At 48.3% G+C, this 18,109-nt stretch overlaps 1 protein-coding gene across 4 annotated transcripts in view; it reads left to right on the forward strand.

Annotated features, from left to right (window-relative positions):
* Window positions 1–6,603: 6,603 nt before the first annotated feature.
* The window catches only part of CARHSP1 (calcium regulated heat stable protein 1), a 34,458-nt gene continuing 22,952 nt past the window's right edge, over window positions 6,604–18,109 (forward strand). Inside the window, exon 1 of one of the 4 annotated variants that reach the window (XM_035339606.1) lies at window positions 6,604–6,645. Coding sequence is in view for 1 of the 4 variants with exons in the window: in XM_035339605.1 (XP_035195496.1) it covers window positions 11,671–11,680 (10 nt within the window). In the remaining 3 variants the exon portion in view is untranslated. Of the gene's footprint in view, window positions 6,646–10,779; window positions 10,910–11,655; window positions 11,681–14,494; window positions 14,610–18,109 lie in introns of those variants that run through there. The other 3 variants (XM_035339608.1, XM_035339605.1, XM_035339609.1) reach the window with 3 other exon arrangements.

Raw genomic sequence — 18,109 nt, forward strand, 5'->3', positions numbered from 1 at the left:
TCTACAGTTAGAGAACTAAGGAAGAGTTTGACAAAATGGGGGCTGACTGTGCAGGTTGTCCTTCCCCATTTCATTGCAAATCTTATCCCGATCCTTGCTTTTCCAGGCTCAGACTCCTCAAAACGTGCAGCCATTTCCCAGTGTTTGGTGATACCACAGCAGAATTAAGGACCAGAGGGTTATATATACACAGCCCAACATTATTTCTCAGAATTTAATTCTGACTGAAGCACATCTTGCAGGCTGCAAGGAATTAAAGGACTGCTTGTCCAGCAACAACAGGCTAAACTCTGGTTGGGGGGGGTTATAACAGACATTTAAAAAAACAGTAAACAGTACTCCTCTTTCTGGGTATTCACAATTAATATGCCAACTGCTGCAGAGAGGACAAGGGAGCTGTCGTACACTGCCCCTGCAATATAAGCGGCATCCTGCTGCGTGTAACCAGAATACTCATCTTGGATAAACTTGCTAAAAAAATATATATAAAATGAATGGAAGACAAAAGGTAAATAACTAGGATTCCTGATCTGGTTATTTTGATGGAAAGTAGGTCTGAACACAAATATATGGACAGAAAGGGTTTTAATTAGAGGACTTGTAAGCAACTTCGATAGAATCTGGATAGTAGTTCCAAGCATCGGTTAATTTGTTTCTATTGCCTTTTTAATTGGTGCACAGCACAGGGAAGCCGGTAGCTTAAAGCACTACTTTCAAGACTTTTCTGCAAGCACAGAGTAAAACTGCAGGTGAAGGTTTTGCTTATGTTCAGTTATGTCAGCACAGCTCACAGGAATCATTTTGCAGTCTCCTGTCCAAAACATGGCTTTTGAAAAATATTTTTTCAGCAGGAAAATATTTTAAAATTATCTGTCAGCAAAGACCAGCATTGAAATCGAACACCTATGTTTTAGAAGTACCAAGATTTCCCCCATAGCCTCTTAGCATCTTTAAGAAGATCTCAAGTTAAAGCAGAAATTATATAAACCAGGTTTTGTTTCATTTTTAGGAAGCCAGCCTTTTGCCTTCTCTAGGGACACATTAAAATAGCATAAAATCTTACTCAAATTCCTTGCAGAATTTACAGTCACAACAGCTTTGAGAGACTAGTTTACTTAGAGATCCTGTACCTCCTTAAGCATAGTTTGGCTTTGCGTTGTTACTTACTATTAGTAATAATTAGCATTTATAGCTTGTGCTGTCATCAAAGTCTGAAACAACACCATCCCCTGAAGTTTTACTGCAACAGAATTCACCAAGGAGTGGCCTTGAAACCATTCTTTTCCAACAGGGAAGCAGCAGAGCATATTTTGCCAAGAGATGCTTGAAACGTGACTTAGTGCCTTGACTTTTGCTGCACAACAGAACGCAGGGAGGCAGAATTGCAAAGATGAGGATTCTGTTTTCAGATGTAACTGTTTTCAGTTAAAATGAGAAGGCAACTCACAGAAAGTCCATCTCATCAAGGCCTTGATTATTTTTGCCCTCTTGAATTTCTTTGTTTTACTACTAAGAGCTTAATTGTACATTTGTAACAACAGCTGATAACATTTCTTCATTCCCCACCCGTTCAGGGTGGCTTACTAAAGAAACACTACCAAAATGATTTTCATGTTTTTACTACAGGCCTCTGCTAGTGTAAAAGCTCACAGTTATTACGTGATAGAAGCTGCATCATCCACATGTAACAAATAGGAATGAAGTTGCAAAAAGACAGTCTGAAGCAGAAGCACAGGACAGAAGCAGGAGTCCTCCTTTAGCTGAGCAGGTTGCTTGTTTGTCTCAAGCAACTGAAGGTATTAAAAAGGAAGTCTGCAAGACTTGCATTCGGATGCAAAGGTTTCCTCACTTCCAGACCCAGGCTGCTGAAAACACAGCTTTGTTCCAAGCACTGCAGACAACATGCTGGACAGAACTGCCTGAGGCCTGTGAAGCCAAAGCCTCACCCATCTCTAAATGCAGTTTGCTAGACTAGTACAAAGGTGAGATGTCTCTGAACTGTTTTTTAATTAAAGTGTTTCTTCCCCTTCTCCCAAATCCCTCTGTTTCTCCTTTAGCCGTGTTCCAAGCTTTATGTATTGAATGAATCATTTCCCTTTAAGTTATTTTTGCTTTACTTCAGAAGCCTCCCTCATCTCAGATTGCCTTTGAAGGGGAAAAAAGGTCAAAGAACCCTCATATTCTTTACCTAAGTGTTAGAAATATGTTTCTCTGCATTTCGTGAGCGGAAGGAAAACCCATATTATCCCTATATTTCCCAGTTAACTAAAAATCAAGGGTCTGCAAGGCTCAGATAGGCTTGTGTCAGTCAGTGGGAATATGGCCATAGAACAATACCTGGCATCTGCCACAAAGGGGAAGATCCCATTGCAGAGGAACGTGATGGGGAGAACCAGGAGCCAGTAGTGAACGGGAAGTTGCCTGACGTCCTGAATCCTCTGCGAAGAAAAGATGTGCCCTCACTCAAGAGGAAATAGTCTTCTACTTCGCACTAATGTCACTTTCTGTAAGCCATCAAAGGCATTCTGCGGCTCGTAACACAATCCTTCTTTAGAAGGAGAGCCTGAAGATATGCTAGACAAGAGAAAAAATTATCCAAATGCAGAGAGTCGATGGATGTGTCCTCCTACCACGTTGCTCACTAATGACTTCTGCATTGGTGCAGGGTCCCTCCCTTCCCAGTAAAGATGACTGAATCCCACCTACATGCAAATCATGGGCAGAGGAGCCCGGGACTATTTTAGTTTAAGAAAAGGAAGAATGACCATAAGAAGGTAAGTCTGCTAGAGGCCAGCTCGTGCCATCTCTCACTATTTACCACATCAGGAGGTAAGGGATACCTGTTTGGCAGGGTTTTGGTACACCTTCCTGGAGTATAAAGTGGGAGGTGGTTACAACCCAGGGCCAACTTACTTGAAAGCTGACTTCTTGTCCATGGTATAGTGTCCCAAGTATGGCTGTGAGGGTCGGTTTGGGACTCATCTCTCATCATGCTATTAAAAATGCTCTGGATACAATAATTAAATCTGGGTGCTAAATCCTCCACATGAGGGAAAGGTGGAAAGATGTTTGGCTAAGTTCTTGTTGAGAAAGTTACGTTAATGCTATTCTTGCTGTGCTGTGTTATTGATGATCAAATGACAATTTGGGCCTTTGTTTTCATCATTTCAAATATGTAAAGCATTTGCAAGTGTATTTTTATCTGTAATTAGCATTACCTGAATTCTAAATCCTACCCATGGAAGGAGATTTATGTATCTTTAAGAACATTTTGTTTCCCTGATCCTGCTGCTATGATTTATCTGAGAATAAGAAAGATGTCCTCAATTCCTACGCTTTGCAAACTGAATAGAAGCAATCTAAAGCATGATTCAAAGTTACAGATGATTAAGATAGTGAGAGCATATAATAACTTGTCAGATACTGGCAATGAAAAAATGAATCTTATAAAATAGAATGACTCCATCCAGTTGTAGAGTAAACAGCTTTAAATGAAAGGTGGATTGCATCCTTTGAGTTTGGCACATTGCTGTTGCATTGCTCAATTTCCAGTTGGCATTGTGACTGGACATGAGACCATAAAGTGCAACAGAGCACTCTGAACACATCTGAACACTCATATCTTAAAGGAGTTAAGGGTATTTCTCCTGCTATTATTCTCTGCTACAATCTAATCTAATTGTTGAAAGCCTGCTTCTGATTTCCAGGCAGAATTCATTCATGTCCAGCCTACACTACTTGTGCTTGTGCCAACTGTATCTTGTAGATGAAGTAGTGCCAAAAACTGGTCCAGAAGCAGGAACTGGGAATCAGGATTGCCTTGGTGGTGTGTGAGCTGTTCCAGACTAACTTATGCTTTTCTAATAGTGGTGGACAGCATTTACCTTATGTTGAGCACCAGCACCCACCTAGTCATTGAAGACCTGTTCAAGCCACCTCATCCTTGCCACTGTGCACGGACGTATTTCACCCACCGTTACTAATGAATCACATTAGCTGATACATTTTCCCCCTACACACTCATTTCCTTGTCTCAAATTGTGTAAGTAATTGCATTAAATGAATGAAAAGTGGTATAATGATGCTATGCTATCAAGAAATCCTTCTGTTTTTTCCCTGTCAGGATTGCTGAGGGGAGTGCTCAGTCCCTGCAAGAGCCCAGAGCCATGTCTCAGTAAGCAGGGGACCAGGCAGCAGGAAAGGAGAGATGCAGGAGAGCCCTGTGGCTCTGCACCACCACCTGTCCTCCTTCCAACTGTGAGCTGCGCCTTGCTGGGCCACGCTGACAGCGGTGGCCTTGGGCAGGGTTCCCAGTCCTGCCCGTGTCCTGGGGAAGGAGCCAACACTGCCCTGCTGCCCACCTCACACCAGCAACAGAGAGAACAAGGTAGGCATGTGTGCTGAAGATGATTAGCTGGTCATGATTTAATTGTTCTGGGGGAAAGGAAAAGGGGAGGGAGGCAGATGAGAGTTCAGGGGGATGCTGGAACCTCTCTGTTTCCAGCAGCTGATGGAAAAAGCACCAGGCAAAACTGCATTTCCTAACTATGACGCATGTACACACACTCACGTGGAGTCCCCCATACCCAGAATCCAATATTAAAAACCAGCCTCAGGACTGTGGACATACATTGCTGCATTACCTCCCACATGTTGTGCACAGGTTTGGGAAGAGTAGAGAGAGAGGGGAAAGGAAGAGGGACAACTCAGAACTTTTGAGGAAAGCATGGGTTTAATCCCAGCCCATGTGCCTGGAGGAATTGCTCTGAACAGTGCTCACTTATGTAATGCTTTCCCTTCAACCTCCTCCACCTATAAAAAAAATCAGTCTGGCCACACAAAGCAAAACAGAAAAGATTTACAGGAATACAATTAATATTTTAAGCAAGAGAAGTCATCAGTCCCATCACTGTTTATCTTCCAAAGGGGTAAGAACACAGACAGGTAAGATACTTTGAAAGAAGGCCTTGTGGTTGACCTAGAATGCTGATTGCTTGATGTTGTGCATTTTCCCCTAAACCCCTAAGATAAAGCACTGGCTACTCTGTTAGGCAACTTTTGCTTATTTCTCGCCGCACCCCCCCCCCCCAAAAAAAAAAAAAAAAAAGCCCTGTCACTATTTGTTTATGGCAGTTTGCCACAAGTTGCACGTTGCTGTTTCTTATTTGATTACAGTTGGCTAAAAGACCGTATACTTCTGCCTTCTGCAAGTCTTACCTTTGTAACGATACAAGTACATGCTCTGTCAGGTATCTATAAATGGAAAACAACAACAATAATTCAGTGCCTAAGCTATCTTCTTGACACCATGCTCTAAAGTATTGTGGCTTATTTTCAGCTAGGAAAATTGTGCGCAAATAGAAGCACGGCTAAAACTTGTTCCAGGATTCTATCCCTTAAGCCAGCCAGCCAAGAAAACAGATTGGATGGTGCTTCTGGCTCGGTTAAGATGGCAAGGTGACTGGTGAGAAATCATGTGTATAATAGCTCTGTATAACTTGCAGGTTCCACAAGAATCTATGTCAATTTGGGGCATAAGTGGATGCACCTTATTTTGTTTGAAATGGTCTTTTGAGGGTCAAGAGTAGTACCCATAGCCCAGCTTCTTGCACTCTGTACTGGTCTCTGGTGACGACACTGGTTGAAGACAGCCGCTTCTCTGCTGTAGCATCATTCAGTCATTCTTGTATTCCTGGGAAAGTCTGTGACGATTAACTGAGAATCTGTCCTCGTAACTATCCTGTGCTGTCTCGTCGGCTGTCTTGCTGCAGCTTCTACTTCAGGCCCTGCTGTGACAGATTATACAGCTCTGGTTCATGTAGACGTCAAACGTGTCCAAATGATTGTACTACCGTGCACATGCAGGTGCTTTCCCATCAGCTGGCACCACAGCTAAGTTCCTCATCCTTCTTACTGCAAAATCGAGGAAGATTTACCTGGGTTATTCTTCTGGAAAGTCATCAGGTTTTACCAACCCCTCTGACCATATCAGCCTTTCTTTAGCACAATTTTCGTAACATCATGGAATGGTTTGGGTTGGAAGTGGGCCTTAAAGACTTCCAATTTCCAGCCCCTGCCACGGGCAAGGCCACCTCCCACCAGGTGAGGGTGCCCAAACCCCACCCGGCCCGGCCTTGGGCCCTACCAGGGCCCGGGCACCCACAGCTCCTCCGGGCAGCCTGGGCCGGGGCCTCGCGGCCCTCGTGGCGAAACATTTCTTCCTACGGGCCCTGGTAACAAGTCTCTCCCCAACTTCCTCACAAGCCCCTTTTACACAATGAAAGGCTACAATGAGGTTACCCTGAGCATTCTCTTCTCCAGCCTGAGCAGCTCTCTCAGCTTTTCTTCCTTCACTTCACTATTGACTTTTCATTCTTCTCACAAACGCGCTCAAGGCCAAGCGTGCTCTTCCGCGCTGTCACCGCGGCCTCCGGGCGACCAAAACCCGGTCCCAAACCCCACCGAGTTGCCGAAGGGAGGCCGCCCCGGAGCTCCCCGTCAGGAGCGGGGCGGAGCGGGGCTGCGGGCCGGGGCGGAGCGGGGCGTGGGCCCTGCCCACCCGCCTCATAGCGCGGGGCCCGCCGCGGCCGCCCCAGCGCCGCCCGCCCGCCGCGGCCGTGCCGAGCCCGTCGTGCCCGAGGTGAGGAAGGGAGGGAGAGGGGCCGGGGGCTCGGCGCCCCCCTGCTGCCCCGCGGGCAGGGCGGAGCGGGGAGGTGGTGGCCGGCTGGCCGCGGGGGGGGGGCGGATGGCGCGGGTGTGTCCGGCTCGAGGTGCGAGGGCTGGCTGGGCGCTGTGCGTGCAGAGGCTTGCCGGCTGTGGCTGGGCAGCTGGGGGTGCGCCGATGTTAAGCTCCGGGTTGCGCGTCTTATAGATCAGCGGCGAGGCGATCCGTGCCGAATTGGAGTTTTCTTCCTCTGGGAAGAGAGCCCGGGCAGCGCTGGTTGCTGAGGGGCCCCTGCAGAACTTCTCCCGGAGCCGGGTGCGGTGCGTGGCCGCTTGCTGCCGCCTCTCCCGTTAACCCTGGGGAGCGGAGCCGCGTTTCGGGTCCCGCCCGGGTGCGGGACGTGCGTGTCGCTTCTTGCTCTCAAGGAGAAGCCTCTGAGCTTCCTTTTTGGATCTGTGCCTCCGAGTTTGGCTTTTAGGGAGGGGATTTGAAGTTCTTTCAGACGCTGTTTTTGCTGGAACTGCAGAGCTACTTCTGAGAAATGTTTGCAAAACCTTCAGCGGTGCCAGCTGTGATTTCCTTGAGAGCCTGAGAAAATGTTAAAGCTGCTTTGACGTGATGCTACTGATGATTATTTTTCGAGAGGTTGAAATTTTTTTTTTTTTTTTTTTGACTGGAGTTCTTAAGCCTCACCTTCTGTTTTTGTATGGCACGACAAAAGTACCTTGTTCCCTTCGACTGGGCGCTCTGAGGATGCCCAGTGCTGTGTCCGAGCTGCCTGTAGCCGCAGAGGACCCGTGCTTCCACTAACGTGGCTTAGCACCGTGCTGACCCTACAGAGGTTCTCTAGCATGTGGCAAGGATAACTTTCAAACGAGAAAACAGGTATTCATACGTGAGGACTTGACGCATTTACAAAAAACGGAGTGTGCCGAAGGAAACGTAGGAAAGATGGCGCGGTCCTCTGGCGATGGGTGTATTGTCACATGCTGCGTGAGGGAGCAAAAGCAGACAAAACGTGGCTCTTGCAGGAGCAGCGCCGGGGCTGGAGCTGGTCCTGCTGCCCCCATGTGTGTTAGGGCCCCCACGTGTGACATGAGCAACCTGTGACACGAGTAACCACACTGCTGTGTCACTTCTGTCCCTGCACGTCCTGTGCACCTGCTTCTGACTACAGCCACCCCCTCGGCGCCCCAGGCGTCACTCACTGTAGCTTGCCCACGGGTGTATTTATTTCCAGCAGCAACATCCTCTCCTTTACTTGCATGCACGTATGCGCAGAAATATGTGCATGCAAATAACTTGAAAGCAGCCTGATAAAGCGAGGTAATGCTGACTTCTGCCTCCTCTTATGGCTGCTCAGCACGGTCCCCAGACACGCGTTGCTGGTGGGTGAGTGCTGAGAGGTGAGGGGAACCTGGAGGGCAGGGGTGCGTGATGTTGGAAGAACTGGTGGATGTAATTTCCAGGAGGGAATTAGAAGGGCTCAACCACAGCGGTCAAGTTACCACTACAGTGTGATAACGTGTGTGTGAAAGTGGGGGTATGGCAGTATTCTTGCTCAGGGATGTAAGCGAGAAAGGGGAAACCGGCCGGCAGGCACGCTGGCCATGGCTGGCATGGCTTCAGGGGGAAAGTTGTTGCTGATTGCACTTTTCATCTGTGTTTGACCTATATTTCTGCCAGGAACCGTTTTTGGATTACTGCCCGTGGGATAGACTCGGCAGGGAGTGATGGTAACTGCTTAAAGGTTGAGGTTGCACCAGTTCAAATCTACACGGACAGATACTCCAGATATTGGTGGCAAGAGTTGATGACTAGTCTGCCCCTCATCTGGGAGGTTTCTGAGAGAGTCTGAGGACAGGTATTTAGTGTGGAAAAGTGCAAAATCTGTCACCTTCCTCCTGATGTAAGCGAGTCCTGTGTGTGGTGGTCACGGCCCTGCCCTGGGGCCAGGAGCTGCCTGCAGCTGGGCAGTGGGGCTGGGAGCAGGGCTCTGCGCTGCCGAGGGCTGGCAATCTCTGGCGAGGAGAAAAGCAATGAAATATTCTGCCTTTTTGCCTCTTTTTTTTTTTTTTTTTTCCTATCCTCCCTGCACAATTTAAAAAACAGAAAACAAAAACCCCAAGATAACAACCAAATCTTGCTTCTAGCAACAGGTTGTAGTGGAGAACCAAAACAAAATGGATCAGCTCGAAAGACTGGAGAGAGATGAGAGATACAGACTGGTGATACGGGTTTGCATGATGTGTTACTCCGCAGCATAGCTCAGATAAAATGGAAAGTAGGAAGCATTCATTTGACTGCTTTCTCTTTTCTCTCGGAGCAGGGTAGACGTAGCTGTTTAGCTTCCGTCTGTCTCAGTCTAGTATCGTCTTTCCATCATGTCCAAGGCAGCCCCCCCGACAGATCAGTAATCTTAATTTCCTCTGCCTCCTGACCAGCTTGTTTCCGTTCTTGTCCGGGCTGTCTCTGGGGGCTGCAGAGGGAAATTCAGAGCTGAGTGAAGCAGCTACGCCTTGCGCTGCTTTCTGCTCTTTCAGTTGTGTAATTTTGTTCCTCTGAGCCGCCCTCTGCTAGCGAGGAGGTGGGTTCAGGATTCTTCTCATCGTTCCCAAGAGGTGTGCAGATATACCTGGTGTCAGCCCAGGTTAGGAGGAAGAGCGCTGAAGGAGGCGATGAGCAGTGCCTGTGCAGCTAACAAAGACGGTGCTGTGCACAGCGGCGTTCAACGCTCCCTGCTGCAGCGTGGCTTCTTGCACAGCCTCCCCTTCCTGAGAACAAACAGCTGCCTCTTACGTGGAGCAGGGTTTTCTGTAAACAAGCATGAGTGAGATCACTTGGAGGAAGACTTTGCTTTTTCCCCACTCAGCTGGTTACTAAGAAAAAAAAAAACTGGTGAGGCCAGGAGCTGCTGAGCTGGAAGCACTCCGTCACGTGGTGGCATCTCGGAGCACCGGCTCAGCTTTGGTGTCAGCTGCGAGGTGCAGCTGGGAGAGGAACTGAACTGATGCATTCCCGCTCTCTGCGTGGCACAGAAAGAAAGGCACTTCCTTGGCTTTCATTTCTGTTATTTGTAGGCCATGTGGAATACATTAAAATGATGCTTCTGTTTGCTCTGCCCCAGGGAAGCTGTAAAACCCCATGCAAGTCAAGTCGCATCTTCTCTGGTTTGCCCATAGGGCTTACGGGTAAATGGGGCGTGGGTTCTGCACTGGGAGCTTGACCTCACGCTAATGGACAGGGCTTAAACAGCCTGAAAAACCCCATCCCACTTCTGTTTTTATTTCAGCGGTTCTCCTGATGCTGTAATCCTACAGTCTGATTTCAGAGGTTTGCTCGTTCTTTATTTGCGCTGGCCTGAGGCTGTTGCGCTGTTGCTTTTCTCATTGGGTCAATTTAAGATGCAGATAAATAATAAAGTAACCCAAGACATCCTTTTTAACAAATGATTGAGTTTCTGGGGAGTAATGCCACTAGTGTTAAGAGGTTGCTGCATTATGAATGCAATTTGGAAAAAGAGCAGTAGCCTCAGTAGGGAAATGGACATAAAATTTGTGACCCATTATCCGCAGCGTGGCAGGCTCCTTAGTCTCATCTAACGCTCGCCATGAATTCTGCCTTTCTCCAGGGAGGAGCTGGAGGTAGGGTGAAGGTCTCAAACGCTGTTTAAATACCAGGGTGTTTCAAGGACAGTAAATGCGAGCGTGGCCTTTGGGTTCCTGTGGGGCGGTTACAGCGATAATTCTGCCCGGTGCCCTGTGGGCAGGCATTTCACGTAGCAGCGGGGTCTGGGGAGGAAAGCTGGGGGCTGAGCTGCAGCCTGCCTGTGAAAGGTGATCAGATATTGGAGGCGAAAAGGCACTGAGGAAACGAAATAACCTGCAGTGCGCCCCTGGGTGGCTTTCCACTGGGAGCGGTGCGGTGCAGAAGGGCTCTATTACAGCGTTCTGGAAAAAGCATGCACGGCTGTGTGCGCCGTGTTGCGTGGCCGTGTTCCTTCCCGCGATGGCTCTGTGCCCGATCTGATCACAGAACGCTCTGTGCAAGACGGAGGAAAGCAGAGAACCTTGACCCAGCACTTTCCCTTGAATATTAAACCGCACTGATCCTTTGCCATGCCTCCTGGGCAGGGCATTAAGAGCTAAGGCTGATCCCAAGAAAAAAAGCCAAGGCCGTGCTGCTGCTACTTAGGGTGGGACCTCGGGGGCTGCCCACCCCGCTGACTGCCGGGGTAAGGAGCAGGTAGGCTGCAGCAGCCCCAGGGCCCCGATGCCCTCCTCGCCTTCCCAGCCCTGCTGCTGGGGGGCGGCGCTGCCCTCGGGGGCATTGCCTGCATTGCTTTCCCCAGGCTTTCAAATTCTTTGCCACGTGCGGTTTTAAAGGCTGCCCGGACACAGTAGTCTGTCCGGGAAATAGTCATTAAATCTTGCCTGTCTAGCTGGGGGGAGGAGTTTTGTTTTGATATTAGTGCACATTTAACGTCTGCTTTGCATGGCACAGCCAGTCAAGTTGACCAAGGCACTCTAGCAATAGGGACTAGATTATTTTATGGGCTCCTGCCCTCTTGGTGATTGTTTGGTGGCTTTCTCTGTGTGAAACAGTTTGAGAAAGCTGGCCAAGGGCATTTGCTTTTTTTCAGTTACGTCAGCTGCTCAATTAGAATAAACCACAGCCATGATTGCAACTTCTTGACAATTACTTGAAAGAGGAAATGTAACTGCTAAAAAAAAAAAAAAAAAAAAAAAAGCCACAAGGCAGGAGAATGTCCTGTTTACAGAACCCCTACCTGCTGCTGGGGAGTAAACAAATGATTTGGGCTTTTTTCAGCCAGCCCACAAGGCAGGGGCATGCCCAGCCTGGCAGCTTTCTGCGGGTGGCAGCCGGGAGAGGCAAACTCTGTTGGGCTTTGTAGATCGTGACTTCATTTCCCTCAGCGTCTGGAGGAAATCTAACAACCAGGATTGTGAAATGTGGCAAATGCCTTTTCAAAGAGCTTCTTCCTGATGGAGACTGGTTGGAGTAGTTCTTAAAGTTTTTCATGTGTTGGGTTTTTCTTTTTACCAGTAGAGGAAAGAGTGAATAGAGCGAGTATTTGTACTTGCTTTCTGCTCTACGGTGCTATGGAAAGTATGTCTGAAAAGTGATCCTATGTCTGAAAAGTTTCTAATAAATATGGATGTTTTTTCCATGCAGGGGGGCTGCCTTTGCAAGGTCCTTCCCTATTCCAAGGACTGTGGCAGGGTCTTAAAACTTACTCTCCCAGACATTTAGAACAAATTTCTAGATGATAAATATCAACTTCTTGTATATCCATGCAACTCCATTGTCTTCTGCTTATTTTTTTCTCCCCCTTATTTTATTTTTTTCCCAGTGCAAAATTTAGGCCAGAAAGGACCCTCCTGGGGCCATGAGATACGATGCAATGGCTGTTACCCACAGCAGCAGGGACTTTGGGAGAGGAAGCCTGCTGCTGGAGCCAACTGGGCTGCATCTGGCAGAGCTGCACAGCCGTTGCCGGCAGCATCCCAGCGTCACGGTGTTGTCATCCTGCTGCCTGCATTTTCACACACTGACCTCTCCCACCCTTCCATCCCTTTGTCTTTTCTGCAGCAAAACTTGTCCTGGAAATCCTCCCAGAGGGGTGAAACAAGAAGTAAAGGTAGTACAGAGCTGTCTTGGTATTTACCACGGCCCTGTTGGGAGAGAAGTTTTTTGCCGAACACTCATGAGCCTGATCCAACAGGGATCTGGGATCTAGTCAGATTTGTTCTTAAACTTCTGGTGTGGCGGAGCTGCAGTGCTGCCTCCTTCACTGGCACAGATCCTGAGGATCAACTTTCTCCCTGCTGATGTGGATCTGTGCAGCCCGGGATCCCTTGGCCACCATGACCAGGGTGAAGGCAGCAGACGTGCGCTCATGGTTTCCCAGTGCCGTGACGTGGCTTGTTCTGGACTTGTGGCTTGCTCGCAAGGCAGGCAGTTGTGCGAGCTTACCTGAGGTTTCCTATGTTTGTAACATCAGGTTTCATGCAAAATGCTGGTCTAGACAAAATAACGCACTGTTATGCATTTCCCTGCCTTTGTTTTCTCACTGATCTCAAACATCCCTTGGATGTTGCTGGGTTCCAGGTTTGCTACAGTCCTTCACGCACGGTGTTAACCACTCGTGGGCAGGAGGAGCTGCACCCAGCACTGTGTGCGTGCGGCTGCTGTAGTAAAGAGCACCCCAGCAGCCCTTTTCTGCAGGCTGTAAGTGTGACTCCTGTCTGCTTTCCAAAGGAAAGGCTGTGGGTCCCTGCCCTCAGGACAGGGTGCGCTGGGCTGCAGGTCGTGGACATACAAAAAGGTTTTCCCCGAGAGCCCTGTTGGTGTGTCCTGTGCTGTGTATGCTGTAGGTTGTTTATGGCTGGGCTGCTCGCCCTGTGCTCTGGGTGTGCGTGGAAGGCAGGAGCAAGGCTTGCTTCTGGGGTTCAGCTGTCCCTGTCTGGGCAGCCAGCCATCTGTCTGAGCCCCCCTGCTTGCCTGCGCCCTGCCCGCGCTCCCAAAGGGGACATGCACGGGAGATCTTCGCATTGCAACCTGTTCTCAAGTGACCCCAAAACAGGGAGTCAACTCTCCTGCAGTAATCTGTGGGCTGTTCCCCACCTGCTCAGTGCACGTGGATTTTTAGGTTTGGCTGGTTTATTGGCTTCTCCCACCCGCTCTGGTGCAGCCTCCCTGGCACCACGTTAGTAGGTCTGGTTACTCCGCTGTCACTGGCGTGTGTGGCTGCACACGCCGGGGAGATGGCTATCTGCTCCCAGTGAGCAAATTGGGAAAAGTTGGCTTCTTAAGGGCATGTAACTACTGGCATGTGGCCAAACAGGTGAGCTGAATCAAAAGAGTTTTTCATAAAGGCACTCCCAGCACTTGTCCTGTGCAGTGTTCACTCTGCTTGTCTGCCCGTTCCCTCCATGCTCTTTGGGATAATAACTGCTTCAATACAGGGGCTGGCACGATTTTCTATTAAATTTGTTGTTTTGTATGGATTTTTATTTTCATACCTGAAGGACATACATGTCAGGATTTGTCTGCTTTTTCTGTGACTGTATCAGCTGATGCTTTTTCATCTTTATTTTTTTTTTTACCTTCCCTGAAAAGCGTGTGCTGCCTGTTCCCTTGCTTTGTCTCGTTAGCTTTTGAGCATTAGCTCAGTAGGCATAAATAACATTTCCAGCATCTGTGATTCTGGACAGCTCTGTCCTGTTCCGTGCACTTCCAGCACATCACTGGAGCTGTGGCTCTCAATATCAGAGCGTGGTAAATAGTTTTGTTGATGCGTAAGTAGACATGAAATCCACATGCCTGTGCTGGCTCTGCGGTTTTGCAGGCTGTAGAACACAATGCCATTCCCTTTGTCATTTAACTGGCTCTGAATGCAGAGTGGATGTGCTGAGCAAGAAAAACTAGTTTTTGCACGCATGGTAAACAGAGTGAAGGCAATGAAACTTCTGTGGGTCCATTTTCTCACTAGTCAGATAACAATGATACATTACCTACAGGAGACCTACTGGCCTACGGGCTGCTAGCATTGCAAGGCATTGTTGAGACTGAAGAGGTTTCTTTTTCTTTTTTCTCCCCCCTAGAAATCTAAAGGGTGTTATCAGCTGTGTTTCCCAAACTGTTGGCCAAAGGGATGTGGCAGGGGATCTGTCTAGGTCCTGGAGGGTTCAAGGTGTTTATTGAAGTGGCTGCTGTTCCCGAAGCAGTTTGGGAGGTGCGAGCAGTGGGTGTGTGCTGTGGCTCTGTGACTACTAATGCAAGCACAGATTTGATTACACCACATAGGCACTACCTGTTTGTCAGCGCTGTGGACCACAAAGATCTATCGAAAGCAGCAGCTCGCTATGAGGCTGGTTGTGCTGCCCAGACAGAGCTGAGAGGAGGTCTAACTAGACATAAGGTAAAATGCTTTCTATTTTGCAAGTGGTTTGTTATGTATTCTTAAAGAAAAATAAGATTTGTGGAGTGTGTATATCTCTGTAGTGCTTGTCTTGTAGATTTTAATTAAATGAGCGGAGACAATTTCAGCCTGGGAGTCAAGAAGTAAGCATTAAGTGCTTCATTGGTGTTACACAGTTACCTCCTGGTGGAGCGTGAGGAGGCCTCATGCTTGTGAGCAGTATTCCCTGATCCAGAGCATGCAGATCCGTGGCCTTGATCTACTTCTCAGCGAATAGTGTGGGACTCCTGGCAGGGAGTTTCGTGGTCTTGCAGCAGGCACCTTGGCAGTGGGTGTGCTGCACCTCGCTGCCGCTGCCCAGAGAGACGGCAGCCTGGGAAAGGGCTCAGCAGCAGCAAAGCCTTGCTGCGGTCCAGAAGCAGGCTGGGGAGGCACAGCACGGCTGTCCTCTGGCAGGGGACAGCAAGGGAGTGTTACTTCTCTGTCTGGTAAGCTGGTTTGCAAGGAGTCAGTTTTCTCATTCCTCTCCAGCGGTGTGATCCAGCCTGGAGTGAGACCAGCTCTGGGCTTGAGCCAGGTGCCACAGTTGGGTGTCATCAGCTGGATGGACCTCTTGGGCAGGTTTTTGTGTCCAGGTCTGTTGGGACATGGCTAGTCCTAGTGCCGCTGCTGCAAAGCGCTGTTACAGGAGCTGAGGCAATGAGGGCACTGAGGTGTGCCTCAGGGTCATGTTGCAAAGCACTCTCGGACGTGGGGGAGGTTCACACCAGCCATTCCCCACTCCTGCTCTGAGCTGGATGCACCAGGTCATCCCTTTCTCTTGCACATTGAACTTTGTAAGTCTTTCCTGGGGTTTTCTGACCTTCTAATTTTCTTTTTACTTGTGCTCTGATAGTTCCACGTTCGTAAAACTGTTAGTTGAGTGGGAACAAGCTGCCATGAAGCGTGAGTGTTTTGGAGGGGAGCAGGATTCCTGTTCTGTTACCAGCCTGCTCCTTTAGCCTGCTATGTTTGCAAAGAAGTGTAGGGTTGTGGGGCAGTGAGACTGGAGGATGATAACAAAATAGAGACAGGCCTGGCAAAAAGGAGTCAGGGGTCTGTGGGTGCCTTGAGGTGTGAGGACTGAGTTATATGTGAGTGATTTCTTACTCTGTGCCTTACAGCTTGCCTCTTGCTGCAGTGCTGGCAGATGAACTGTCCTCAGAGGAGTATTTTTTCCTTTGGCAATACTGGTATGCCTCATAAACTTCCATGGTTATAGACCTCTCTAATGTGATCTGTTTTTTTCCTATTGAAAATGTTGAGAAAACAGTGAACTAATTGTTCTGAGAAACACTTGAGCCACATAAATATTTCAGGGGATTTCAGTAGCCTTAAAAGGCTCAGAGTTGCACATGCACAAACTTAGCCATAATCGTGGTTGAAGTTTTGTGTTGTGAGAGAAGGCTGAGAAAGGAGAACTTCTCAGAAGTACCGAAGGATTTCCATATGTATAACCACTCTTTACGACAGCGTGACGTTGCGTAAGGCCATTTGCCTTGTAGATGAGTGCTAAGTTGCTCAGACACCTTAAGAGAGATTACTCATGTTTTGGTATAAATATTTTCTGCCAAAATGAAATGAATCTTAGAATAAACTCGCATGGGACCTGCTGGGTGGAAGTAATGGCAGGAACAAAGCTTCAGACTTGCAGCAACACTGCAGGAAGAGCTGAGCTGCAGAGCTCAAGAGCAAGCGCTGGAAGGGACAGCTTGTTCCCCGTTCAGCCATGTATTGTACTTCATCTGGGGGGTGCCTGCTTGATGCCTATTTAGCAAGAATAGGATGAGATGTATTAAATGTTGCCTCTGCTATCCAAGAGCAAAGTTCTCAGCCTTGGTTAATTGAGGTGTGATGGAGGGAGCAAGAGTCTGGTGTGTGAGCAGCACGATGGTACTTTGCTGGAGACCCTGAAACATTATATATGTATGCTGTACGTGTATATGCGTACATACACATACATGTATTATATCTGGTCTTGGTCCACACAAAACCAGCTACATCATTGATGAGCAGATTCTTTAGAAATATTTAATACTAGTAGGGTTTATTGTCTAAGGAAAAGTAATGGCAACCATTCAAGTGTCAAATCGGGGGTGATTTACAAATCCCAAGATGTTTCAAAAAGTCATAAGTTTTTTCGTTAGTAGCTGTAAGTTTAAAAGTGGGGGAAAAGAACAGAAAGAAGCTTGTAGCCCCTTTTTCTGTCTGTCTCTCCCATTTGTGACACTTCTGGTTGAAAATTTAAGGCTTGATTCATGAATAAGCCTGCACGCTTCCCTGTGTGCTCCTCTGAGCTAATGTCTCTCTTGTCTGTTGCATATTATGCCTTTCCCTTCTGTTTCCTTTTCTTACCTTATTTGCTAATCTGTCTTCTGAGCACTGTTCTTTCTAGATGTCTTTGTAAGAGGAGCTGCCCTTCCCTGTCCACTAAAGGGAGATGTTTATTTCATGTGATAGGTGAGCTGTGGGGCTCTTTGCCACAGGATACTGTGGGTACTAAAAGACTGCGAGCTCAGGAGGGGTCTGAAAAAATTGATAGGATGTTATTAAATACCACTGTGTCACCTTCAGTTTAGCATTTGTTTAAGCTGTACACCATGGGATGCTGGAAACATGTTGAGGGTAAGTGCCCTATGTGCTCACCTTATGCTTTGACCTAGGCAGCCACAAGTGTCAGACTGAAAATCTTGATGTTCCCTCACATGACTGCAGTCTTTGTGATCTCTCTTCATGTTTACCTTCCCTTTATTACAGCCTGTGTGAGACACCCAAAGACTTCTGCCTGGATAAACCAACTCATACTGTTGGTATACTCGTGTCATGTACTTTGGCTCCAGGAGAAGAGCGGCTGGAGCAGAGCTTTTGGCATTGATGCATGTGCTTCTCCTCTTGGTCTGGCAGTGATTTAGCAAGTATCTGGGCAGTGCTGTGACATGGCATCGCTGCAGTGCTGCAGAAACCATTGGGTTTGTAGGCTGGCGGTTCACACAAAACAGTTGGCAGGCTGAAGGCGAGGCAAGATGCTGGACGTCACACCCTGGGCTTGTGCTGGCTCAGCGTCACGCTTTGGTAGTCCAGGAATGGTGATTTATGACCTGCCAGCAGTTGTGCCTCGGACTGGCTGAAGTCTGCTCCTTTGGCTTCCCCAGCAGCATGCAGATGGACGTTACACCTTGTCCCCACCGTGGTGGCTCCCACCTGGTGCTACCATGTTTGGCTGGTGAGAGGCTGTGATGTCCTTCCCAGGTGCAGGCAGCCTGCAGGCAATGCTGGGGCAGGTGCATACATCTGCCCCCCAGACGTATTTCAGGCACGGTGCTCGGTAACCTGGGGATTTGCATGAGCGGATTTGCATGAGCAAGGGAGTGAAGCTGCATGCGCAACCTTCAGACTTACCAAGGGTTTGGATGCCACTTCAGAAGAGGTTGCATCGCTACTGCGTGATGTAGCTGAGCAAT

The sequence above is a fragment of the Oxyura jamaicensis genome, chromosome 14 (genome assembly GCF_011077185.1).
Source record: "Oxyura jamaicensis isolate SHBP4307 breed ruddy duck chromosome 14, BPBGC_Ojam_1.0, whole genome shotgun sequence".
Lineage (NCBI taxonomy): Eukaryota > Metazoa > Chordata > Aves > Anseriformes > Anatidae > Oxyura > Oxyura jamaicensis.